Below are 27937 nucleotides of genomic sequence, written 5' to 3'. Positions count from 1 at the left end.
TCTCCAACACCACAGTTCAAAAGCATCAATTCTTTGGCACTCAGCCTTCTTCATAGTCCAACTCTCACATCCATACATGACCACAGGAAAAACCATAGCCTTGACTAGACGAACTTTTGTTGGCAAAGTAATCTCTGCTTTTGAATATGCTATCTAGGTTGGTTTCATAACTTTCCTTCCAAGGAGTAAGCATCTTTTAATTTCATGGCTGCAATCACCATCCGCAGTGATTTTGGAGCCCCCCCAAATAAAGTCTGACACTGTTTCCACTGTTTCCCCATCTATTTCCCATGAAGTGACGGGGACAGATGCCATGATTTTCATTTTCTGAATGTTGAGCTCTAAGCCAACTTTTTGACTCTCCTCTTTCATTTTCAAGAGGCTTTTTAATTCCTCTTCACTTTCTGCCATAAGGGTGGTGTCATCTGCATATCTGAGGTGATTGATATTTTTCCTGGCAATCTTGATTCCAGCTTGTGCTTCCTCCAGCCCAGTGTTTCTCATGATGTAGTCTGCATATAAGTTAATAAGCAGGGTGACAATATACAGCCTTGACGGACTCCTTTTCCTATTTGGAACCAGTCTATTTTTCCATGTCCAGTCCTGTCACTTCCTGACCTGCATATCGGTTTCTCAAGAGGCAGGTCAGGTGGTCTGGTATTCCCATCTGTTTCAGAATTTTCCATAGTTTATTGTGATCCACACAGTCAAAGGCTTTGGCATAGTCAATAAAGCAGAAATAGATATTTTTCTGGAGCTCTCTTGCGTTTTTGATGATCCAGTGGATGTTGGCAATTTGATCTCTGGTTCCTCTGCCTTTTCTAAAACCAGCTTGAACATCTGGAAGTTCACTGTTCACGTATTGCTGAAGCCTTAACTTGGAGAATTTTGAGCATTACTTCACTAGCGTGTGAGATGAGTGCATTTGTGCAGTAGTTTGATCATTCTTAGGCATTGCCTTTTTTGGGATTGGAATGCAAACTGACCTTTTCCAGTCCTGTGGTCACTGCTGAGTTTTCCAAATTTGCTGGAATATTGAGTGCAGCACTTCACAGCGTCATCTTTCAGGATTTGAAATAGCTCAACTGGAATTCCATCAGCTCCAGTAGCTGGTATATAATTACTCAATTAATTGCTTAGTATTATTTCAGTGACTAACACCACTCCTTATTTGGAATTCAGTCCTTTATTTAAGAACCTAATGACTTTCCCAATATTTTTGCTTTTACATTTTTATATTACATGTGTACATATTATATATCATTGATATCTTTGAGGTTTAAGTTTTGAAGTGAATAACATAGATCAGTTACTATAAGTCAAGACAGTCTTTTAAAGCTATGGAGTATAGTTCCTTGTGCTGTACAATAGGTCTTAGTTATCTATTTTATATATAGTATGTATATTTTAATCCCAAATTCCTTTTATCCCTTCTATCACCCTCCTTTTCTTTTGGTAGCCATAAGTTTGTTGTCTGTGAGTCTGTATCTGTTGTATAAATTTCATTTGTATCATTTAAAAGATTACAGATATAAGAGATATTATATGATACTTTGTCTGGTTTGCTTTACTTGGTATGATAATCTCGGTATATCCGTGTTGCTGCAAATGGCATTATTTTTTTCTTTTTTCTGGCTGTCATTGTGTTTCACATTTTTATCCATTCATCTGTCATGGGCATTTAGATTGCTTCCATACTTTTGTTTCATTTATTTATTTTGGGGGGCATTGGGTCTTTGTTACTGCACACGGGCTTTTTCTGGTTGTGGCAAGTGGATGCTACTCTAGTTGTGTTGGCTTCTTTTGTTGAAGAGCATGGGCTAATTCCCCCACCCCGCCACATGTGGAATCTTCCTGCACCAGGAATCAAACCTCTGACACCTGTATTGGTAGGCGAATTCTTAACTATTGGACCACCGGAGAAGTTCACTTCCATAGTTTCTTAAGGAACCTTCATAAGTGATCTCTATGGTGGCTGTACCAATTTACATTCCCACTAACAGTGTAGGAGGTTTCTTTTTCCTCCACACCCTCTCTAGCACTTATTATTTGTAGACTTTTTGATGATTGGCCATTCTGGCCACTGTGAGGCAATGCCTGATTGTAATTTTGATTTTCATTTCTGTAATAATTAGTAATGTTGAGCATCTTTTCATGTGCCTTTTGGCTGTCTGTGTGTCTTTGGAGGAAATAACTTTGGATCTTTTGCCCATGTTTTGATTGTTTTTTTTTTGTCTTGAGAAGGGTTTTTAAGCTGTGTGAGCTGTTTGTATATTATGGAGATGAGTCTCTTGTCATTTGTGTTATTTGCAAATATTTTCTCCCATTTTATAGCGTATCTTTGTTTTGTTTATGTTTTCCTTTGCTGTGCAAAAACTTTGAAGTTTTAAGTCTCAGTTGTTAATTTTTGTTTTTATTTAAGGTAATGGTTTCAACTAAAGAAAAAAATTGAATTTTAATATATGAAGGAAAATAATTTCCAAATAGGGAATGGTTCATTTAAACCAAAGGATTATATTTTAATCTGTTAAGACATGTAGTTTACAGATCACTACATTTTTATGAAATATATACAGACCTGCTGACATTGAAAAGAGCAGTGGTGAAGAAAAGAGTTCATAGTGATAAAGCAATTCTATTTTGATTGTCTTGTATGGTTATTGGAAAATGATATAATAAGTAATGTGTTTAAAACGCTCTGCATATCTGGGTGCTGACTGTGGATAAACACGTGTATTGTCAGCCCCTTTCCATAAAAAAATACTCCCACTTCTCTCCATTTCACCAAGTGCTTGTATACTACTCTCAAGTTGCCTTGAAATTTCTGCAGTAACATCCTAACTGGGCTCCTTAACACCCACTTCTGTTTGTCCCTTGTGATATATTTTCAGCAAAGGGTTTAGTGTATTTTAGAAACAGAACTAATCAGGTCATTCCTATGCATAAATCGCCCATTGTACTGAATATCACATGTTTAACTTGTTGCCTTTAAGCAGTAATGACTTTTTAAAAATTGTTTGCTTTTTTTAATGGTTTTATTAAGGTATATTTAACATTTACAAAGAACAAGTTCAAGTATACAATTTGATACATTTTGACTAATCATGACCCTTTTTTTGTGAATGCCTTTTCCTTTACCTCCCCAGCCCCCAATCTGCTGTCACTCAATTGATTAGCTAGGAGTAGAATGGCTAGATCATATGGTAGGTGTATGTTTTTAACTGCCCAGCTGTTCTCCAAAATGATTGTATCACTCTACATTCTCAGTAGCAGTATGCTTCCCATCCTCACCAAAGCTTGTGGTCAGTTTTTTAAAATTCTAGCCGGTGTAGCACATATATAATGGCTTCTCACTGTGACTTAGGCTGTTGAGCACCTACACATCATCTCTGTATGCATATTTAAGTTAATATTGTTAGGCCTATTTAACAGAGATAGTTGTTTCCTTTGTTGGTCATTTTGAAAAGAACTTTTAAGTGTTTGGACTCTTGTAAGGCCATGGCTTTTAAGCAAATCCATGAGAAATTCTCCCCCCACTCTGTGGAATGTAATGTGTGAAGCATCAGTCTAATCTCAGATTTAACAAGCACTCTTATTGGTGTATTTTTGCCAGTTTTATAACACAATGAGATAATAAAGCACAATATTGATTACATTTTAACCAATAACACATGATATTTTTTAAAATATTATTTTGTACACCAGCATCATATGTAATTGACAAAAACTGTTTTCCTACCATTTCTATTTAAGGTATAATAACAATGTGGCCCCTCCCCCCCAGTATATCCTAGTTATGTGGAACTTCATAAGCGGTCTTTACTTGAGACCTCACAATGCCTAATCCTTACATCACATCCACACAGGAGATGCAAACCACCTGTAGATTTTATTAAAGAGGTTTGGAGGAACTGGTGGTCCAGTGGTTGACTCCACACTTCCAATACAGGGGGCATGGGCTTGATCCTTGGTTAGGAAACTAAGATCCCTTAGGCTACCAGGCGTGGCCAAAAAATTATTTAAATCCAAAAATTTTTTTAAAGAGTTGCGGATTTTCTAGAAAAAAATGTTGAATTTTTAGTAAAATAAAAACTTTTCTGTGATTAAATATACATATTTACCATTTTAAGTGTATGTGTGTATGTATGGTTCATTGTCAGTAAGTAAATTCATAGTATTGTGCAACCATCCTTACTATTGATCTCTGGAATTTTTTTGTCATTCCAGTTGAAACTACCCATTAAACATTATCTTTCTTATACTCTTCCCAGTCCCTGTTAACCATTATTATACTTGTCTTTATGAATTTGCCTATTTGGTAACTCATATGTACAATCATACAATATTTTGAATCTGCTTTATTTCAGTCGCATATGTTGCCAAGGTTAATTCATGTTGCAGCATGTATCAATTTCATTCCTTTTTTTAAACACTGAACATTTTCTACTTTATCTACCTGTGGGTTGTTTGCAAATATTGTATATTGTGAATTTAATAGAATTTTAATTGCTCTATCTCATTAGGAGTTCTTGTTCAGTACTATTTGCAGTTATAAACCCTTCTAAGAATAATAAATAAAGATTCATTCTTCTTAAAACTACTGAACATATAGGCAATAAATTACAGTCTAATTCCAATTTATAATCTCTGGGGACTGTAGGTTAAGAACCCCTGCTTTTGAATTATTTTTTTCTATTTCTCATTTTGCGGTTTGTTTCCATGAGTATTTCAGTGAATGAGGAATAGGAAAATTGTTCTGGATTCCTTTGGATGATAAGGTAAATAGGACAAATAGCTATATTTTAGTGACTCTCTGTGATTATTCTTGGTGGTTTAAGTGGACAAGTTTGTAATAACAGTGTGACATGGGAAAAGCACCTTCCTTTCTGGCCAACAGGCACATATAAAGATGCTCAGTACCCCTAGTTATTAGAGAAATGAAAATCGCAACTACAGTAAGGTATCTCACCTCACGCCATCATCAAAAAAGCCAACAAATAATAAATACAGGAGAGGATGTGGAGAAAAAGGAACTCTGCTATACTGTTAGTAGGAATGTAAATTGGTACAGTCACTATGGAGAACAGTATGGAGGGTCCTTACAAAACTAAAAATAGAGTTACCATATGAGCCAATAATCCCAGTCCTGGTCATACATGCAGAAAAGATGAAAACTGATTCAAAAAAATACATGAAACCCAGTGTTTATAGTAGTACTGTTTACAATAGCTAAGACGTTTTTTTGTTCAGTCACTAAGTCATGTCCGACTCTTTGCAACCCCATGGACTACAGCACACCAGGCTTCCCCCTCCTTCACCGTCTCCAGGAGCTTGCTCAAACACCTGTCCATTGAGTTGGTAACACCATCCAACCGTCTCATCCTCTGTTGTCCCCTTTCCTGCCTTCAATCTTTCCCAGCTTCACGGTCTTTTTAATGAGTTGGCTCTTTGCATCAGGTGGCTGAGGTATTGGAGCTTCTGCTTCAGCATCAGTCCTTCCAGTGAATGTTTGGGGTTGATTTCCTTGGTATCTCAAGGGACTCTCAAAAGTCTTCTCTAGCACTGCAATTCAAAAGCATCAAATCTTTTTCAGAGCCAAAGAAAGTCTGTCATTGTTTACCCATTTATTTGCCATGAAATGATGGAACTGGATGCCATGACTTAGTTTTTTGAATGTTGAGCCAGCTTTTTGATCCTCTTTCACCTTCGTCAAGAGGCCAAGAGCCAAAACATGGAAGAGGCCTAAATACCCATGGACAGATGAGTGGGAAAAGAAGTGGGTTGTGTGCACACTCAGTGGAATATTACTCAGACATAAAAAAGAATGAAATGTCATTTGCAGCCACTTGGATAGACCTGGAGATTATCATACTAGTGAAATAAGTCAGAGGACAGATATATCATATGTGGAATCTTTAAAAGCGATACAAATGAGCTTACTTAAAGACATAGGAAACAAATTTACGGTTACCTAAGGCTTTGAAAGGGGAGGAGGGATAAATTGGGGATATGTGATCAGAACTACTATTATATATAAAATAACAGAGACCTACTATATAGCACATATATTGTGGTATATTGAGTATCAATAATCTTGTAATAAACTATAATGGAAGAGAATCTGAAAACGTGTATGTTGTTGCTGTGTAGTCACTAAGTCGTGTCCCAACTCTTTTGCAACCCCAGGGATGATGTAACCCACCAGGCACCTCTATCCGTGGGATTTTCCAGGCAAGCATACAGTAGTGGGTTGCCATTTCCTTTACCAGGGGATATTCCCAATCCAGGAATTGAACCCGTGTCTCCTGCACTGGCAGGCGGGTTCTTTGGCACTGAGCCACCAGGGAAGGCAAAAGTGTATACATGCATGTATGTTAACATGTATATATAACTGAATCACTTTGCTATACATCTGAAAGTAACGTTTCTTCTTTTTTTTTTTTGGAAAAAGTTTCAGTTACACATGGCTTTGATGAAGGGATGTGATTATAGAGTACACATTTAAAGTGAATTTAAGTATTGCACAATGTTTTGGACTGGACTGAACTCAGTTTTGATGATTGTAGCTTTACTTTTGTAATAGTGTGTCAAGGCTCTCCATTTTCTGTGGTGTATGAAAATGAGCCACTATGAAAGCAAGGGATAAGATTCTGCAACTTTTTCACTCGTATTTTTCTCTCAATGGGTAGAATTCTATACTTGGTTGAAAATATAATGGTATTGATATAATGGTAGTCTGTATCACTGACTAGCTAAGATGCTCATGAACAAATTTACAATTTAAATTTAGAAAGGGCGTTTTGCCTCTACGGGAATATGGCACCATTGGTATGTTGTAGTGAGTAAGTTTTCATTTTAAAGGGTTTTAGTGAATCACATTCTGTTAATGCATTTCTTTTACCTTGTCATTAAGTATCTAATATTTGCAAGATGTTCCTGGGGGGTAAGACTGTTAATATTGGGTGTAAATAACTTTCAAGATGATACATATAACTATTAAGTCTGATGGGAGTTGAGTTCAGTTGCTCAGTTGTGTCCAGCTCTTTGCGATCCCATGGACTGCAGCACCCCAGGCCTCCCTGTCCATCGCCAACTCCCGGAGTTGACTCAGACTCATGTCCATTGAGTTGGTGATGCCATCCAACCATCTCATCTTCTCGTCCCCTTCTGCCTTGAATCTTTCCCAGTATCAGGGTCTTTTCCAATGAGTCAGTTCTTCGCATCGGGTGGCCAAAGTATTGGAGCTTCAGCTTCAGCATCAGTCCTTTCAAAGAATATTCAAGACTGATTTCCTTTTGGATGGACTGGGTTGGATCTCCTTGCAGTCCAAGGGGCTCCCAAGAGTCTTCTCCAAAACTACAGTTGAAAAGCATCAATTCTTCGGCACTCAGCTTTCTTTAGAGTCCAACTCTCACATCCATACATGACTACTGGGAAAAGCATAGCCTTGACTAGATGGACCTTTGTTGCCAAAGTGATGTCTCTGCTTTTTAACATGCTGTCTAGGATGGTGATAACTTTTCTTCCAAGGAGCATGTGTCTTTTAATTTCATGGCTACAGTCACCATCTGCAGTGATTTTGGAGCCCAAGAAAAGAAAGTCTGTCATAGTTTCCATTGTTTCCCCATGTATTTGCCATGAAGTGATGGGACCAGATGCCATGATCTTAGTTTTCTGAATGTTGAGTTTTAAGACAACTTTTTCACTCTCCTCTTCACTTTCATCAAGAGGCTCTTTAGTTCTTCTGCACTTTCTGCCATAAGGGTGGTGTCATCTTCATATCTGAGGTTATTGATATTTCTCCCGGCAATCTTGATTCCAGCTTGTGCTTCCTCCAGCCCAGCATTTCTTATGATGTACTCTGCATATAAGTTAAATAAGCAGGGTGACAGTACACAGCTTTGACATACTCCTTTCCTGACTTGGAACCAGTCTGTTGTTCCATGTCTAGTTCTAACTATTTGCTTCCTGGCCTGCATACAGATTTGTCAAGAGGCAGGTCAGGTGGTCTGGTGTGCCCATCTCTTTAAGAATTTTCCAGAGTTTGTTGTGGTCCACACAAAGGCTTTGGCATAGTCGATAAAGCAGAAGTAGATGTTTTTCTGGAACTCTAGCTTTTTTGATCTAGCGGATGTTGGCCAGAGAAGGTGATGGCACCCCACTCCAGTACTCTTCCTGGAAAATCCCATGGACAGAGGAGCCTGGCAGGCTGCAGTCCATGGGGTCGCGATGAATCGGACACCACTGAGCGACTTCACTTTCCACTTACATGCATTGGAGAAGGAAATGGCAACCCACTCCAGTGTTGTTGCCTGGAGAATCCCAGGGATGGCAGAGCCTGTTGAGCTGCCGTCTATGGGGTCGCACAGAGTCGGACACAACTAAAGCAACTTAGCAGCAGCAGTAGCAGCAGATGTTGGCAATTTGATCTCTGGTTCCTCTGCCTTTTCTAAAACCAGCTTGAACGTCTGAAAGTTCAGGGTTCATGTACTGTTGAAGCTTGGGTTGGAGAATTTTGAGCATACTTTACTAGTGTGTGAGATGAGTGCAATGGTGTGGTAGTTTAAGCATTTTTGGAAATTACATGTGCTTAAATCTGACCTTTTTAGCTAGCTAATGTTGTTATTATCAGTTTATGAGATAATGTGGATTATTTGGTGTTGGTTTCTATTTGAAATGAGACTGTGAAAGACATTTTTCTTGATATTGGGGAAAATAAGAGTTATAAAAGATTGATACATAAATTCTTGGATAAGGAGCATTCATATGCCGTAAGTCACCTTTCAGTGGGTATTTGGGCATTTTTATACTCAGTTCAGTTTTATACTCAGTCGCTTAGTCATGTCTGACTCTTTGCGACCCCATGAATCACAGCACGCCAGGCCTCCCTGTCCATCACCAACTCCCTGAGTTCACTCAGACTCACGTGCATTGAATCGGTGATGCCATCCAGCCATCTCATCCTCTGTCGTCCCCTTCTCCTCCTGCCCCCAATTCCTCCCAGCATCAGAGTCTTTTCCAATGAGTCAACTCTTCGCATGAGGTGGCCAAAGTACTGGAGTTTCAGCTTTAGCATCATTCCTTCCAAAGAAATCCCAGAGCTGATCTCCTTCAGAATGGACTGGTTGGATCTCCTTGCAGTCCAAGGGACTCTCAAGAGTCTTCTCCAACACCACGGTTCAAAAGCATCAATTCTTTGGCACTCAGCTTTCCTCACAGTCCAACTCTCACATCCATACATGACCACAGGAAAAACCATAGCCTTGACTAGATGGACCTTTGTTGGCAAAGTAATGTGCTATCTAGGTTGGTCATAACTTTTCTTCCAAGGAGTAAGCGTCTTTTAATTTCATGGGTGCCGTCACTATCTGCAGTGATTTTGGAGCCCCCCAAAATAAAGTCTGACACTCATTCCACTGTTTCCCCATCTATTTCCCATGAAGTGATGGGACCTGATGCCATGATCTTCGTTTTCTGGATGTTGAGCTTTAATAGTGTACCATATTTTGTACCATATTTTAATAGTGTACCATATTTTGTATGGATGGTCCTTTTTTAAAAAAAGTAGTACTTTTCAATAAATGATTTGAAGGTTTACTTTTAAAACTTTGGAGGTGAATTTTTTTTTCCTATTTAGAAGAATGGGCTGTGGGGGCTATTGATAGAAGTGTGCTGGATCATTGTAGGAGTCCTTTGAAAGCCTTGGCGTAGTATGCAGTAAGAGCATAATTGTGTTTGTCAGAGGCATACAACCTACGTATGAGAATTCTTCAGTGAAGTGTTCTTTGATATGTTTAATACATTTATTTATAAGTTTTCCTGATTCCCAGGAAAGAGCTTAGAAGACTGCTGGAAGGAGTATCCTAGTCTATCCACATATGCTTTCTGAATAATTGGAAAGAGATAATTTCTGATTAGTATGGTTTTTATTGGATATGAAGTCTTGTAAAGATAGTTCTTGTTTTAAGAAATTTGTTTTATTTATAAAACAATTGAAGAAACCGAAAAAAATTTTTTTTCTTCCAACTGGCAGATGAGTTAACTCATTTGGCACAAAGAGATGCTGGGAATAAAGGGGTTTTGTTTTTGTCAGGTCTAGGATCGTTTTCTGTTAAATCTGAGAAGCTGAGCTTTCTCTGCTACTTGTAAACATCTGACTTTTCTACCTTGATATGTGTGACACCATTTATTTATTTATTCTTTTGGCCAAGCCACATGGCTTGCAGAATCTTAGCTCTCAAACAGGGATTGAACTGAAGCCATGGCAGTGAAAGCCCAAAATTCTAACCACTAGGCAACCAGGGGATTCCCACCGTTTCTTTTTTTAAAGGTCTAATTTACAATTTTAGAACTACTCTTAACTGGCTCCTTTTACTTTTTAAATTTTGGTAAATAATGGGAAGAAATTTGGGGAGGGCATTATGGTACTTAATCATATAAGCTACATAGCAGGAGATTCTAAACAGATACTATGTACAGCAGTACTTGATGGAAAAGGCCTTTACATGTAGTTCAAATGCTTTGAATGGACACTCATCATTTTAGAGTGATATTTAGTGATACCATAGTCTTTAGTTGAGACTTAGTTTTGTCTCTGGGATCCTTACAGGTTGCATGTGGGTGTTTACTACTTATTTCACGTTTTTTCTGGTTTCATCTTTTACTCTTTGCTCTATCTTACAGATGAATTTCAGAAGTTTCTGAAAAGAAGTTATTTAGTTGCTAATAGAGTTGTAGGCTCAGTCTGATTCTGTTTTCTTCTGAGGCTGAGAGAAGCCTCCAAACTCATATGGAGGTAGAAATTGTAGTTCCACTACTGTTCCATTTTTTAGCCTGTATTTAGAGGTTTCAGAGTGATGTTTTCTGTTTATTCAGAATGGTTCTTTTTCTTAAATTTTTTTTTAGAGGCCTTAATGACAATAATTTATCTAAAGAGCAGAAAGGTCAACAATACCAGAATTGTTTTGATAACGATCTAATGGATATTAAGGACATGAGATTATTGTGTGGGTTATCCTAACTTAAGTGACTTCCCTGGTGGCTCAGATGGCAAAGTATCTGCCTACAATGCGGGAGACCCAGGTTTGATCCCTGGGTTGGGAAGATCCTCTGGGGAAGGAAATGGCAACCCACTCCAGTACTCCTGCCTGGAAAATCTCATGGACAGAGAAGTGTGGTAGGCTACAGTCCATGGGGTCTCAAAGAGTCGGACATGACTGAGCGACTTTTTTTTTATCCTAACTAAGTGGTATGATTTAGCACTCATTTTAAAATAAAACTAGTTCCCCTAGTTCTGGTGTTTCTTTCTTTCTTTTTTTAAATCACTTTATTGAATCTAAACCTGGTTTTATTTTGGGTGTCCACAAAGCCTCTTTTTTTTCTTTTTTTTTTTTTTGAAAAAATAATTTTAGACAATAGAAATATTGTCTAAAATGTTGCCCCCGTAAGTACAGAATGTATTTACACCTTTTAGTTTTCCTACTAACAACTTAGACAATTTGTCCTGGAAGTTTTGTCCATTTCTTTTATAAATTCATTCATTCATTGGGGCTTCCCTGGTGGCTCAGATGGTAAAGAATCCGCCTGCAATGTGGGAGACCTGGGTTCGATCCCTGGGTTGGGAACATCCCCTGGAGGAGGGCATGGCAGCCCAGTCCAATATTCTTGCCTGGAGAAATCCCCATGAACAGAGGAGCCTGGTGGGCTACAGTCCATGGGGTCACAAAGAGTCAGACCTGACTGAGTGACTAAGCACAACACAGCATGTTCATTGGTGGACCTGTCTACAACAGTTATTACTGGGGCCTTTGCCTAGTGTAGAAGTTTTTAAAATGTCAGTAACATAGTTTTCACTGATTTTTATGTGTTTGTGTATATATAGTTAAATCTTTGGTAACTGGCAGGCAGTTTTTCAAATGATTCTTATATTGTGAATATTGATAATACTTAATGTTACATTTTCAGTTGATTAATAACCCTTATTATGTGTCTTTATTTGTGAAATTTTTCATCAATTAGGAAAATATTTTTATAATTAATGCTTTTTAAAAGTTTTGATTTTATTTGGAATGTTGAAATGTCCAGTTCCACCATAACTAATAAAAACTAATTTTCAGTTACCAATGAAGGAGTGTGTGGGTCAAAGAGTGAATTTAACACTTAACTCATAAAAATTGCTCTATTTGGGTAGTTTTACAATCAAATAGGCGTTTTGTTGCCTAGGGTTGATTATATTTCTGGGTAGCTGTTATAAATTAGCATTGGTCAATGGATATTGAGTCCAATGTAGATTTGCTAGATGAGAGTTGGGACACAGTTTTACAAACTTTTCATCTGTTATTTCTGAAGTTCAGATAGCTTTGAAAATTTGAAAATCTTCATAAAGCATTCGGTGGCAAAAGCTAAATTATTAAACAGATGTGAGGTTAGTCTTTATTTTTCATAGGGAGAGATAATTTGTTGGATTAAGAAATCCTGTTTCAGGTCCTTTGGGTATATTAATTTAAGGTGAACGACATTACTTTGAAATTTTGAGGGGATGTATAGTAGATAGATGCCCAGTAAATTCTGAATGATGCAAATTAAAATCAAAGACGTGAAATGTTAACTGTTGAAGGAATAGGTAATGCTATAAAGGTATCCTTAAGAATATAAATAAAAACTTTCTTCTTAACTCTGTTTTTTTCTACATTGTAGAACAAACAAAGTAAAATGACATACAGGATTAGCTTAGTGCTGTAAATAAATCTGACAGGGACTAACATCTGACCTTGTGTTTCTTTAAAGGAATCATAAGTGTCTCCCCACCCCCCTCGCCTTTTTTTTTTTTTTTTAAATCACAGCTTGGTATAGTTGGCTATCTAGCATTAAAGAATATCTCAGAAGATAATAATTCATAGTTGTCAAACCAATATTTTGTCATTCTTCATGAAACTGAAAAATTAAAGTTGCAGTACACATTTTTACCCATAATGTCATAACTGGTGATGGGATTCAGGTGTATGATCTGATCTTTACTTTGCCCTTCCCTACCCAATTTTATAGCATGCTATAACAGTCTGAATAATTTTTTTTAATAGGGATTAAAAAATACGTTGTGGGCCTCATTATCAAGACATCATCTGATCCAACTTGTGTAGAGGTAAGAGCTTTTTTGGAAGCTACTGTGAGAGTGTAAATCATTTACATATTGGGTTGATCTTAAACCCACTTCTGTCACAGACATATAGACACATATGCAAATCATTTATGATAGATCTGTAATCACTTTGTTCTTTCTGCTGGGCATGGGTGGGGGGCTGCCTGCATTTCTTATTAATTATATCAACTTTTTTAAGTCCCTTGTTTGAACTTTTTTCTTTTCTCAGAAAGAAAAGGTATATATCGGGAAATTAAATATGATTCTTGTTCAGGTACGTTTTTACGTGATACATTGTTTTCCCTGAGAATTAGGCTGATAAGTTGAACAAAGTATTCTATTCTACTTTTATTGATTAACTAAACATCTTGCAGAGTGGTGATAGTAGTCCTCACAGTGTTTACAATAGTTAGCCCATTGTCTAACATTTAAAGTTATTGATATGCTGTGGTAGTATTTACAAGGAGTACTACAGTATTTACAAATACTATAAAAACTTCACTTCTTTGGCTCCAGTATGGGTTGGACTCATTAAAAAATTTTTGCCTCATTGTATGTTTCTTTTCCATGTCAGCTATCTCAGTCTTACTGATACGTTAAAAAATTGCTTTGAATTCAAGCATCCGTTTAATTGATCTTTATACTTTACCTGTTTTTTAAACTTTCTATATATCTAACTAGAAAATTTTAATTTACCTAACTTTTACAATATGTACAAAAATCTTCCTGAGAATGGGGCATTTAATACATAGGACTTTTGTAGTTTCTAACTCAGTATATTCTGTATAGAGACTGACACATTTCCTGTCTTGATAAAGGGGAACAAAATGAAGGGTGGTTGATGATTTGCTTCTGCTTTTGGTATCATATAATTTCTGTGAAGTTTGTTTATTTGCACTTGACAAGTGAAATGAAATTAACACTTTCTGTTTTATTTTAGATACTTAAACAGGAGTGGCCAAAACACTGGCCAACTTTTATCAGTGACATTGTTGGAGCAAGTCGGACCAGTGAAAGTCTATGTCAGAATAATATGGTGATTCTGAAACTCTTGAGTGAAGAAGTATTTGATTTTTCTAGTGGACAGATAACCCAAGTGAAAGCTAAGCATTTAAAAGACAGGCAAGTAATTGTTTTAGAATTTTTAAGCAATTTTTCAAACAATTTCAAGGAATTGGAGGTCGATTATAAATATTTAAGGAACAAGTTAGTACATTTTTAATTCTTTCTGACTCCAAATTTAAATAATGCTTAAATGGTCTAATACTCTAAATTGGGGAAGCTTGAAAAATATGTACGGTATTACAACAAAGTAACTTCATACATGTTATGCGGAAAGAATGTAGATTAAGAATTCCCAGAATGCTCTTGGGAGTCTGTTTTATATGGAGCCTAGTTAATTATAGGTCCAAGGATATGACTTGTGTCCAAATGTCTACAGAATTCTACTGTTCCTACATTTTATCCATTTTCCTATAGTTAACACCAGAAAGATGGCAGATTTTATTATTTTCAACGTAGTAATAAAAATGTGTTTAGTCATTATGGAACAAATATTTTACCTTTATGTGTTTAAATGAGCTTCAGAATTTAGAATTTTTTTCTCTGGTTTGGTGTGTAAGCACAATGGATTAGGGATGTCTAACACTGCCTCTCTCCATTTGGAGAGTTTTATTTCAACTGTCTGGATTTAAAAGACTAGATTGAGGGACATCTCTGGTGGTCCAGTGGTTAAGACTCAGAATTTCCACTTCAGGGAGCACCGGTTTGATCCCTGGTTTGGGTAATTAAGATCCTGCATGCCATGCTGCATGACCAAACTAAAAAAATTAGTAAAAGACTATATTAATTGAAATTTTTCAAATAGAGTAAGGATGACATAAAAACCAAACCTTTAAAGGAAATTAATGTGCTCTTTATAGGTGAGTTTTAAAAGAATGATGTTTACCCATAGTTTTAATAACTAATTTATTTAAATATTTGTTTATTTATTTACCTGGTGGCTCAGGCGGTAAAGAATCCGCCTGCAGTGTTGGACACCTGGGTTTGATCCCTGGGCTGGGAAGATCCTTGGAAGAGGACACAGCAACCCGTTCCAATATTCTTGCCTGGAGAATCCCTACGAACAGAGGAGCCTGGCAGGCTACAGTTCATAGGGTTGCAAAGAGTCGGACACAAGCAACTAAGCATGGCACATTTATTTATTTGGCTGTGGCATATGCGTTCTAGTTCCCTAACCAGGGATCAAAGCCAGGCCCCTGCATTGGGAAAACAGTCTTAGCCACTGGATCACCAGGGAAGTCCCAACTTTATAACTTTGGATGAAATTATTGGTACGTGTGTTTATAAATAGAAGTAACGGGTTTTAATGGCTGCTGAAATGTTGTTACTCTGTAAATAGTTACAGCATTTCTTCTAAACTGATCACTTTTTTGTTTTTCTTTAGCATGTGCAACGAATTCTCACAAATTTTTCAGCTTTGTCAGTTTGTGATGGTAAGTGTTTTTAATTTCAGTTTTTAAAAAATAACCATTTTTATAAGAAGGTGTTAATTGAAAAAATGTTTTTGTTGTAGGAAAATTCCCAAAATGCTCCACTTGTACATGCAACTTTAGAAACGTTGCTCAGATTTCTTAACTGGATTCCGCTTGGATATATTTTTGAGACCAAGTTAATCAGCACATTAATTTATAAGGTATGTGAATGCATTTCATTTATTTTCTTATAAATAAAGTTTGCACAACTATGCTCTTTTGAATAGAAAAACCAATCTACATTCATAACCATAATCAGCCTTATTTCTGAGATGAGAAAACTGCTGAGAAGAACTTTTCTGCAGTTTCAGCTAATTTTTAAAAACAGTGTCAGAATCTTCTGATACTCTCACTTTACTAGGTAGTTTGTTTGCAGTAGCATGTAATGCCTATATAAAGTCTTGTAATTGTTTATCCAGAGATAATCAATTACCAACTGGTTGTATTTTCAGATTTTTCTAATCAAATGTAATGAATAAATTATGTATTTAATCAAGACCCTCTAAAAGCAGACTGTTATAACTTATATTTGGGGCTTCATAGATCAGGACTTGATAGGGTCATATTCTAATGTGAATTTACTATGTTGGAGCCACCATTTTATCGATAGAAAGTTTAAATTTGCTATTGTCAACAATACCACAGGAAATGTTGGGTATTTATGTACTTGTCCAGATACTTTGTGCAAATTTTAATACACATATTGGTCAATAAGTATGTCCATTTTTAAGGCTTTTGATGCTCATCAATTGCCACCCACAAAATAGGAGGCTACATTTATTCCTTCTCATCAATAAAAAAAGAGCTAGTTTCCCTACACCTTTGTTAATCTTATATTACTGATCTTAGGATCTTAAACAATTATAATATTTTCAGATTATACAGAAAACATATCTTTAAAAGTCATGTAGTAGATCATGGGGAAAGTTTCTAAGCAACTTGGTGTTTTTCAGATGTCTAAAGACACATCAAAAGAAAGCACAGTTTGCTTTTAAAGCATTTACTGTCTATTGGGGTGGATAATGAAATTTCCTTAAAATATAGATACCAAAAACCTGTATCACCACCTATTTGCCTGGTATTTTCTTTCCCCAGTGTTCCTGATTTCTAAATCTTTCATTATTTTTTTAATTGTTAATTTTAAGTAAAGTGTTTCAGGCTATTTAATTTTATGCTCCCTCTCTCCCCTTTCTTTTAATTAAAATAGTTCTTGAATGTTCCAATGTTTCGAAATGTCTCTCTGAAGTGCCTCACTGAGATTGCTGGTGTGAGTGTAAGCCAGTATGAGGAGCAATTTGTAACGCTATTTACACTGACAATGATGCAGCTAAAACAGGTAATGTAACACTCTTATTAAACTGACTAAACAATCTTAGTGCCTTAGAAAAAGTTGGATTTCAGTTGAACCATTTCACCACAGCTTAACATAAATAGATCAGTGCAATTCTGTGTTTATTATATATATATATTATATACACTAAGGTGGGAAAACTGATTTAGGAAAAATTTCAAAGGATTGTCTTTGAGGAAATCTTACTGTGCTTTTGATTTAAAAAACAAAAGCTAGGACAGAAAGGTACAAAAATGGATATAATAGACCAAGGCATTTTATTGAAAGATAGCTATTTAACTCCATATGTTTTAAAATTAATAAAACCTGGTGGAAATTTAGAACTTAAATGTAGGATCTTTGTTGTTATTTTGAAGGCTTATGATCCATATTTAAATTTGCAGATGCTTCCTCTAAATACCAATATTCGACTTGCATACTCAAATGGAAAGGATGATGAACAGAACTTTATTCAAAATCTCAGTTTGTTTCTCTGCACCTTTCTTAAAGAACATGGTCAACTTATAGAAAAAAGATTAAATCTCAGGGAAACACTCATGGAGGTAGGCTTTGTGGAGCTTTTGGCTTCTAAAATTAATTATAATGTAAACTGCTTTTGTTCTAAAATTCTCTTGACATTCTCTTTGACATATCTTATTCTCTGCACAATACAGTACATGCTCTCAATTCTGAATTCTAGTCAGAAGCCAAGTGTCCTGATTTCTCTGTTCTATTCAATGTCAGATCAGTAATTTATAATGAATATTAAATTCCAATAAGTGTGCATATGTGTCATTCCTAAGATGCAAAGTCTAAAAACCTTATTTTAAAATAGAGGTGTAATAATATACAACTTTTAAATTGCATGAGTGGTATTTAGTACAGTCACAGTGTTGTCAACCATTTATCCATTTTAAAACATTTTTTCATTACCCACAAAGGATAAAGGTACCCATTGAAACAAGTCATTCCATTCTGCTCTTCTGTCCAGTCCCCAGCAACAAGTAATTTGCTGTACAACTCAATGGATTTACCTATTCTAAACCTTTCACATAACTGGAATTATAATGTATGGACTTTCGTTGTTGCTGCTTTCTTTCACTTAACATGTTACCATGTTATAGCGTATGTCAGTACTTCATCCCTTTCATGCCGAATAATATCCCTTTATATGGATATACATCATTTTTTGTGTCCGTACATCTGTTGAACATTTGAATTATTTCTTCCTTTTTGCTATAACCAAATATTGTTTGATTTAACAATCATGTGTCTTAGCATATTCTAGGACATGTCAGAAGAAAGCGCACTTTGCTCATACACAGTTTCTATTGTATATTTGATAAATGATGAATCTTCATAGTGTACAAAAAGCAATATGAATTTTTATTTCCCATTAACATAGCAAATGGAAAACCGTTTGAGGTTGTTAGTAATGTCTAAGGATTGTTTTAATAGTTTTGGTCTTCTGTGTAGGCCCTTCATTATATGTTGTTGGTATCCGAAGTAGAGGAAACTGAAATCTTTAAGATTTGTCTTGAGTACTGGAATCACCTGGCAGCTGAACTCTATAGAGAGAGCCCGTTCTCAACATCCGCCTCTCCATTGCTATCTGGAAGTCAGCATTTTGATGTTCCTCCTAGGAGACAGCTATATTTGCCTGTATTGTCCAAGGTAACAACAGTGTGTGGTTGAGTGTGCTTTCTCTGATTTTGGAGGACCAGATGAAAATGCTGGCTTTTATTTTTTGGCTGAATCTATCCAAGCACATCCTGTGAGTTTGTTAGAAATGCAGATGAGATGCAGGAAAGTTAACAGTTGATTTTTGTCCATGTTTAGATTAAAATTTATTGTAGAATTATATTTTAAGTATGTTTATTTTATATTGTGGGCATGATTGTGTTTGGTATGTTGGTGTTAAGTGCCATTTTTTGAGAGTGGGAGTTATAGTTAATGTAACTAATTTCAGAGATCTAACTTTTTTTTTTTTTTTTTTTAATTGCTGAATAGGTCCGTTTATTAATGGTTAGTAGAATGGCTAAACCAGAGGAAGTATTAGTTGTAGAAAATGATCAGGGAGAAGTTGTAAGAGAATTCATGAAGGATACAGATTCCATAAATTTGTATAAGAATATGAGAGAAACATTAGGTAAGTTAATAAATACTATTAATTTAATCCTTATTAAAAATTGTATTCTTTTGTGGAAATACTGTTTAGGAAACAAGGCATGCTTAGTTTCTGAGTCTGTTAATAGCTATCCTTATTAGAGTGCTATTGGTCTTAGTAAAAATCTTTTTGCTCATTAAGTTTTGCATTTTAAAACGTGAAATTTTTTTCTTTCCTGTAGTTTATCTTACTCATCTGGATTATGTAGATACAGAACGAATAATGACCGAGAAGCTTCACAATCAAGTGAATGGTACGGAGTGGTCATGGAAGAATTTGAATACATTGTGTTGGGCAATAGGCTCCATTAGTGGAGCAATGCATGAAGAGGATGAAAAGCGATTTCTTGTTACTGTTATAAAGGTATGCAAGAGATAGGGGTGAACTAGAACCTTGTTAGTGTATTTTACTATAAATGACTGAAATTTTTCTTACTTTACAGGATCTATTAGGATTATGTGAACAGAAAAGAGGCAAAGATAATAAAGCTATTATTGCATCAAATATCATGTACATAGTAGGTCAATATCCACGATTTTTAAGAGCTCACTGGAAATTTTTGAAGACAGTAGTTAACAAGCTCTTCGAATTCATGCATGGTAAATCCTGTTTGCTTAATATATTTTATTTTTGCTTAATGGAAAAGGCAAATTTTTTTTTGATATTTGTTTTTGTTTTGTTAAGAGACCCACGATGGAGTCCAGGACATGGCTTGTGATACTTTCATTAAAATAGCTCAAAAGTGCCGCAGGCATTTCGTTCAGGTTCAGGTTGGAGAAGTAATGCCATTTATTGATGAGATTTTGAACAACATTAACACTATAATTTGCGATCTTCAACCTCAACAGGTACGTGGATCAGTAAGCATATTTTTTTTAGAAAATAACTACTGTTCTAATGAGAATTCATTAATGGGGGTAGAATGGCACTGATGGATTCAAGTGTTTCTGTGTTTAAATTTTTATAGTGAGGCAGAAATTCAGTCAGAAGTGTTTTAAACTGAATTACTATTTAATTATTACTAACATGTTAACAAAATTAGCTTAAGTTGTGTAATGAATTATTTGTATGTGATTTTCCTTATTATGATGCATACAAGTAACATGTCTGCCTTTTAACATAGGTCCATACATTTTATGAAGCTGTGGGGTACATGATTGGTGCACAAACAGACCAAACAGTACAAGAACATTTGATAGAAAAATATATGCTACTTCCTAATCAGGTTTGGGATAGCATAATCCAGCAAGCAACCAAAGTAAGTTTTAGTTACTTTTTGTGAAAGTTCAAATGGAATCTAAGAAAGTTATATTTACAAAAGTAGTAAATTTAGTACTTTGACACGTATATCTGATCCATAGTGCTTTGTGTGCTTTTGCACATTGAAAGAATGGTAACATTTTTATTCTGTTTGGATGATATTTTGGGAAATACTTTCCTCTATTCTTTAGTAATAAAGACTTTTACAGTACTTTTACACTTTAGGATTATATGTGTGATGGTGGTTCGTAGTAATGTGGGTAATTTTTTTTGCTTTAGCAAAAAGAATTCTCTTACAATAAGTGGAGTTGTGTTTTGTTCTTACAGAATGTGGATATACTTAAAGATCCTGAAACAGTCAAGCAACTTGGTAGCATACTGAAAACAAATGTGAGAGCTTGCAAAGCAGTTGGACACCCATTTGTGATTCAGCTTGGGAGAATTTATTTAGATATGCTTAATGTATACAAGTGCCTCAGTGAAAATATTTCTGCAGCTATTCAAGCTAATGGTAAGCAATTCTGAATTCTTATGGAATACTATATTAAGTTAGTTCTACATTCATTGCCTTAGCCATAAGCATTTAGCACTTTTGACAAAATACCTCCCGTGTTTTAGGCAATCCTCAACAATTTTTAATGAGTCTCACATGCCCCTTTCCCTTATAAAATTAGTCTATTTTCCCAGGAAATTAATCTGTGTCCTCTTGTTTTTTGTGGCATTCCGGGTAGCTCAGTAGTAAAGAATCTGCCCGCCAATGATCCATGGGTCTGGAAGATCCCCTGGAGGAGGAAATGGCAGTCCACTCTAGTACACTTGCCTGGAAAAATCCTGGGAACAAAAGATGCTGGCAGGCTATAGTTCATAGGGTTGCAGAGAGTTGGACATGAATGAGCAGGAGCACTCTTTGTCTTTAGGTTTTCTAATGGAGAATGGAAACCAGTAGTATCTGAAGTACAGGTAACTGCCAATGTAGAATTTTAGTTGTCAAATTGGATTCCACCTGATTTTGTTTTTTAGGTGAGATGGTTACAAAGCAACCATTGATTAGAAGTATGCGAACAGTAAAAAGAGAAACTTTAAAGTTAATATCTGGTTGGGTGAGCCGGTCTAATGATCCACAGATGGTAAGTGAGATGTCATTTTGTTTTTTAAAGTTGATACTGTACTCTCTAGAATGTGTATATATTCTGTATGAATTTAGCTATTTAAAGCTTAATTATATAATGTAATTTAGATGTTTACATTTGGTGTTACTTTATAGCATTCTATTTATTGGAGTTCTGGAGTCCCTTAAAATAGTAAGATCCCTTCTCCAGGAGATCTTCCCAATCCAGGAATTGAGCATAGGTCTCCTGCATTGCAGGCAGATTCTTTTACCAATTGAGCCAGCCACCAGGGACGGCCAAGATACATACCTTCTTCCAAAGAAATTGCTGTTGGTAGGGGGAGGGTGGTGATGTAATAAGACAGTTGAGATGATTGGGTAATTTTTATTTTCCATGGATAGAGTTCAAATGAAATTTCTTTTCTGATGGTTTTGGGAGCAATTTGTAAAGCTGTCACAAGAGCTGTTTCCCTCCTTAGTGGGATTAAGCAGTTTCCTAGTTGAAGGTTTAAAAGTCTATTGTGCTGTCTTATTCCTGTCAGTCTTAAATGGTTTTCAGAAAGTAATTAGCTCTATATGCTTGAACTTGGGGGAACTATTTATGTTTAGTTATTGTTAAACCTTTCCTTCTTCTGGATCCTTGGAACATTACAATAAATCCTTTCCTGTTCATCACTATTATGTGGAAGTAGCATTGAGAACTGTGCTACTTACTTTCATAAATTTGATACTTCAGTATTGTTCCTGTTAATACTGGAAAATTTTTTCAGGAAATTACCAGGGTATCAAACTAGTTTACAGCTAAGATTTATGTTGAACTTTGGGACTGTGAATTCAAAGATAGTTGAATAATTCAGATTTAGTGTGTAGGGAAATAAATTCAGTGTTAAGAGTGGAAATATGAGAGTGGTCAAGGAAAGGATAAATGAGGCATGGGTATGAAGTGTACAGTATGGGAAATAGTGTATAATAGTCAAGAACTAATATCTTTTTATAGTGACAGACTATAAATTTAATGGGATCATTTTAGAATGTATAAAAATATTAAATCACTAGACTGTTAATAGGAACTAATGTCGTGTTGTAGGTCAAAAGAAGGATGTAATGTACAAACATGGTATATAAAATTTACACTGCTGTATGTTTTATAAGAAAGTTGAGTAAATCTTAAGCATTTTTATCAACTTTTTTTCTGTTTATATCTATATGAGGTGTTATATATAAAATATCTATGATCACTAAACTTAACTCTTCTATAATCATTTCATGATGTAAGTAAACTTGTAGAACTTAAAGGAAGAAAAAGAAGGGAGAATCGGTTCTAGTTAAGAGAAAACCTAGTAAGTAAAAGAAAAATAATTTTGTGCTTATCCTTCAAATCTTGCTAGGCCTGTTTTATGTATTGGGACACTACTACTGTTTAGTTAAATGAAACATGATCATATTTATTGAGCACATCTTAATGGAGGATGCATTATAAAGCATAGAGTTTACACCTTAGACTGTGTTTATTGGGAATCTTGGAAAGCCTACCACAGTCTTTCTGGCATAGTGTAGTTCCTTTTTTGAGAGTAAGTAATGGTTATTATTTCTGATTATTAAACTATTGGTTAGCATTCATTAAATTTAAAAAAGCATTGATGATGGAGGTCTGATTTTGGTTAGATTTGAATACTTTGGTGTACAGTGAGGCATTACCCTTCCCTGTGCCTCACACACAGACACACAGTATCCCTAGAATCCTGGTCCTGCCAAAATACTTAGAGCTAGTCACTTGATGTCAGGCCCCAGTTTTCTTTAATAAGTATAGATTTAACTGTACAATGTCCGTGGCCCTCTTCTGCCTATTTTGGTTTCTTGATTTTTCTTTGTAAAGTTCTAATACACCAGAATTAAAGCCGTAAGAGTTTCCGTTTTTCAGTAGATGATCAACCTAAATTAAGTTTTACAAGGTAACATTGACCTGGCTGCTTAGTATGAGTTGGCAAGTGCCTGAATTAAAATGAAAAGTTTTGTTGTTGTTTTTTTTTAAACAGGTAGCTGAAAATTTTGTTCCTCCTCTGTTGGATGCAGTTCTCATTGATTACCAGAGAAATGTCCCAGCTGCTAGAGAGCCAGAAGTGCTTAGTACTATGGCTATTATTGTCAACAAGTTAGGAGGACATATAACAGCTGAAATACCTCAAATATTTGATGCTGTTTTTGAGTGCACATTGAATATGATAAATAAGGTATGCAGTTTGCATTTCAGTTACATAATGGCAAGTTCTACAGTTATCCATATAACTTTTAAAAGCGTAAATGATGGCTGTCTATGAGCATAGCATAAATTTTAGGCTCTGATGTTAAAAACATTTGAACTTCTAGATAAGAAAAGTTTTTTTTTTTTATTTGCCAGTTTTTTATTCAAATAGCAGCTAACATTTATTCAAAACTTGAAACGTTTTAGTCACTGGATTTTTAGTTCAGTTTAGTAAAATATAGTATATGTTTATGAAAAATGGGAAAATTTATTAACCAAAAAGAAAAACATGTAAATATATGTGTACACATTTACCCAGTAGACTTCTCTATTCTGTGTTACTGATCTCAAAGTCACTTTAAAGTGGTAGCAAATCTCTAGCAAGTCTCAATGCTAATAGAAAATGTGATGGTCTTTGTGGGTTTTGTTGAGTTCTCTTTATAATAAGATGACCTTGTATTCCTTCATATTGACAATTCATTTGTGTAATAGTATTTTTGTTCTCTCTTACGGGGTCCACTAACTCCAAATATTTATAATGAATTAGAGCTTGCTTTCCCTCTTCCATTAAATACAATTTAAGGCATTGAATCTTCTCTTTTGTTCTCACCATTTATTTTTAGGACTTTGAAGAATATCCTGAACACAGAACGAACTTTTTCTTACTACTTCAGGCTGTCAATTCTCATTGTTTCCCAGCATTCCTGGCTATTCCACCGGCACAGTTTAAACTTGTTTTGGATTCTATTATTTGGGCTTTTAAACATACCATGAGGAATGTAGCAGATACAGGTAAATACATAAAAATGATGTTCTTTATTCATTTGCCTACCAACCCACAGTCCACATACGGACACTTACAAATAGACACCCATCTATCTGTGTATTTGTAGCTGCAGACAAGAGGTATCACTTCACTTGTCATGGGTTTTTTTTTGAGTGCATCAGTAATGGATGTGGGAGAGAATCAACTAAACCTTAAGAAATAAGGGAAAGGTGATGATGGTTAGATTAGTCTGTAAGTAAGCAGTCATTGATTCTAATTTAACTCCATTACTGAGTCAAGATAATTTAGGCAAATAATTGTCTTTAGCTTAAAAAAAAAAAACGAGAGAGACTTTGAATTGTTTGATAGCTGAAGTACCATTGTGAATGTTGTCAGTATGGAATAACTTGGTTGGCTTTATATGTCTTTTAGGCCTACAGATACTTTTTACACTCTTACAAAATGTTGCACAAGAAGAAGCTGCAGCTCAGAGTTTTTATCAGACTTACTTTTGTGATATTCTTCAGCATATCTTTTCTGTTGTGACAGACACCTCGCATACTGCTGGTAAGACTTTAAAGCTGTAAAAATTCTATGTTCCTTCTGATTGTTATTATATCTTAGAGTTTAATGATGTCCTTCTTATCAACAGGTTTAACAATGCATGCATCTATCCTTGCATATATGTTTAATTTGGTTGAAGAAGGAAAAATAAGTACACCATTAAATCCTGGAAATCCAGTTAACAACCAAATGTTTATTCAGGAATATGTGGCTAATCTTCTTAAGTCCGCATTCCCTCATCTACAAGAGTAAATATCCCTTTTTATAAACTTAAGTTTTTTAAGGGTTTTTTTGTTTGTTTGTTTTGTTTTTTAAGTGATTAATCATTGTGTTTTAACTTGCAGTGCTCAAGTAAAGCTCTTTGTGACAGGACTTTTCAGCTTAAATCAGGATATTCCTGCATTCAAGGAACATCTTCGGGATTTCCTGGTACAGATAAAGGTACATATTTTATTTGCAGTTGCAGAAATATTGAGAGTAAATACTGATTGCATTCTTGCATCCAGAATTGACCACTTTTTGTAATGAGCAAAATGAGTGTGCTTTTAAAATATGTATAGTCTTACTCTTTTGAGATACATTACAGAAAGAAAAACTTTAAATCAAGGCCAGAAGAGGAGATAGGTTTAAAATGTTTGGGGTAACTTATGTCTATTGCAACATTGTGATTGAATCCCATAGATATTTTTAAAGGAGTTGGGGGAATGAAATATATTGATAGTTCCTTTTGGGATTTTCCACATTGTTAGTAAAGAATTCATTTTAGGGGGAACCATGGTGATTAGCGGAGTAGGCAATGGCACCCCACTCTAATGTTCTTGCCTGGAAATCCCAGGGACGGGGGAGCCTGGTGGGCTGCCGTCTATGGGGTCGCACAGGGTCGGACACGACTGAAGTGACTTAGCAGCAGCAGCAGCAATGGTGATTAGCAGATACTAGCCTGTTATTTACTGCTGTTACAGTGCTTTGTTGACTTAGGAGAAGAGGAATTTTTGTTGTGTCATCGTGTTTTAAAGAAGTCAAAAAGAGCTGATGAATTCTTGTCCATATCTATTAAATAAGAATTGATCACATAACATGCAGGTTTTTTCCCCCTCCAAAATACAAAGTTTTTTTTTTTTTTTTTTTAAGTGTAAAAAACTGATTCGTACAAAGCTATAAAGGATGAAAGTTGATAACATAGCTATGAGGACAATGATAATATACTTAAACTTGATCATTAGTCTTTGTTATCATTGCTCTTGAAGTATGTTTTATATGTGGCATTATACTATCCCTCTTTTGTAATCTTTCCCTCCCAACTAACACATTTAGTCTTTAATTCAACTGTGTAGAATTATATATATAATTTAAGCCCAACAATTGATGGATAAATTACACTGCTAAGTATGTTGACAGTTGACCATCTTTTCACAGGAGTTTGCAGGTGAAGATACATCGGATCTCTTTTTGGAAGAACGAGAAACAGCCCTTCGACAGGCTCAGGAAGAAAAACACAAACTTCAGATGTCTGTCCCAGGCATCCTTAATCCACATGAAATTCCAGAAGAAATGTGTGATTAAAATCAGAAGTCATGCTGGGTTTTTTTTTTTTTTCTTTTTTTTTTCTTTTCCTCTGCAACTCTTGTTAGCAGATGAAAGCAGCATCTGAATATTTGTCGACCAAAATGATGCCAATTTGTAAATTAAAATGTCACCTAGTGGCCCTTTTTCTTATGTGTTTTTTGTATAAGAAATTTTCTGTGAAATATCCTTCCATTGTTTAAGCTTTTGTTTTGGTCATCTTTATTTAGTTTGCATGAAGTTGAAAATTACGGCATTTTTAAAAATTTTAACTTCATCCCCATTTTGTGGCTGGGATGGGGGGAGGAGGAAAATCCAATTTGAACATATACTTGTAAATTCTGATGCAAAAGTATACAATTTTTCCTGTAAAGAATACCAGTTTTTAATTAGGGAGCATTTTCTTTCTAGCCTGTATTTCAGTCTAGAAGAAAAGATAATGAGTAAAACAGATTGCGTTGTTAAAAGGATTATAGTGCTGCATTGTCTGAAGTTAGCACCTCTTGGACTGAATTGTTTGTCTAGACTACATGTATTACAAGTCTGTATGGCAAGTTTGCAGCAAGATCATGTGCATATCATCCCATTGTAAACGACTTCAAAAAATATGGGAACACAGTTAGTTATTTTTACACAGTTCTTTTTGTTTTTGTGTGTGTGTGCTGTCGCTTGTCGACAACAGCTTTTTGTTTTCCTCAATGAGGAGTGTTGCTCATTTGTGAGCCTTCATTAACTCAAAGTGAAATGGTTAAAAATATTTATCCTGTTAGAATAGGCTGCATCTTTTTAACAACTCATTAAAAACAAACAAAACAAAACTCTGGCTTTTGAGATGACTTATACTAATTTACATTGTTTACCAAGCTGTAGTGCTTTAAGAACACTACTTAAAAAGCAAAATAAACTTGGTTTACATTTATTTTCCCTTTATTGGCTCAAACTTATTCCTGTATTAATGAAAGTGGTTATTTATGTTTAGGTGTTAGGTAACATTTTTAAACGAATTTTGATAACTGTTGACTTCCAAGTATTATTTCTAAGGTTATTGAGTAAAGGCAGCATTTGTATAAAATGAACATGTTCCTGAGATATCTTCTGTTCCCAAGAAACAAATCCCTCCTGTGACAGCTTGGCACACATTTTACCTTTACTTGCAGTTAAAAAGCATCTTTCCTTTGGTTAGGAATTGGGGGGTAACAAAGCTGTAGATTGCCTACAAAATATGAAAAGGGGATAGAAAAGGAAACCAGCTTGGGTGAGTCTGT

General features: G+C 35.4%; 1 protein-coding gene across 4 annotated transcripts in view; it reads left to right on the top strand.

Annotated features, from left to right (window-relative positions):
• Nucleotides 1-27591, top strand: part of XPO1 (exportin 1) — a 42573-nt gene extending 14982 nt beyond the window's left edge. For all 4 annotated transcript variants that reach the window (XM_019970362.2, XM_019970361.2, XM_019970363.2 and 1 more), the window contains 21 exons: nt 13080-13141; nt 13368-13412; nt 14079-14260; nt 15585-15633; nt 15714-15833; nt 16880-17008; nt 17407-17565; nt 18479-18676; nt 19013-19151; nt 19351-19532; nt 19612-19768; nt 19854-20017; nt 20293-20427; nt 20757-20940; nt 21450-21556; nt 23574-23768; nt 24403-24571; nt 24978-25112; nt 25198-25357; nt 25454-25550; nt 26526-27591. In XM_019970362.2, coding sequence (XP_019825921.1) covers nt 13080-13141; nt 13368-13412; nt 14079-14260; nt 15585-15633; nt 15714-15833; nt 16880-17008; nt 17407-17565; nt 18479-18676; nt 19013-19151; nt 19351-19532; nt 19612-19768; nt 19854-20017; nt 20293-20427; nt 20757-20940; nt 21450-21556; nt 23574-23768; nt 24403-24571; nt 24978-25112; nt 25198-25357; nt 25454-25550; nt 26526-26672 — 2915 coding nt within the window. In that variant the 3' untranslated portion in view covers nt 26673-27591. The remainder of the gene's footprint in view (nt 1-13079; nt 13142-13367; nt 13413-14078; nt 14261-15584; nt 15634-15713; nt 15834-16879; nt 17009-17406; nt 17566-18478; nt 18677-19012; nt 19152-19350; nt 19533-19611; nt 19769-19853; nt 20018-20292; nt 20428-20756; nt 20941-21449; nt 21557-23573; nt 23769-24402; nt 24572-24977; nt 25113-25197; nt 25358-25453; nt 25551-26525) is intronic.
• Nucleotides 27592-27937: the final 346 nt, after the last annotated feature.

Source organism: Bos indicus, chromosome 11 (genome assembly GCF_029378745.1).
Source record: "Bos indicus isolate NIAB-ARS_2022 breed Sahiwal x Tharparkar chromosome 11, NIAB-ARS_B.indTharparkar_mat_pri_1.0, whole genome shotgun sequence".
NCBI lineage: Eukaryota > Metazoa > Chordata > Mammalia > Artiodactyla > Bovidae > Bos > Bos indicus.
The sequence above is the reverse complement of the archived record's forward strand: the minus strand, read 5'-3'. Positions and strand labels throughout refer to the sequence as shown.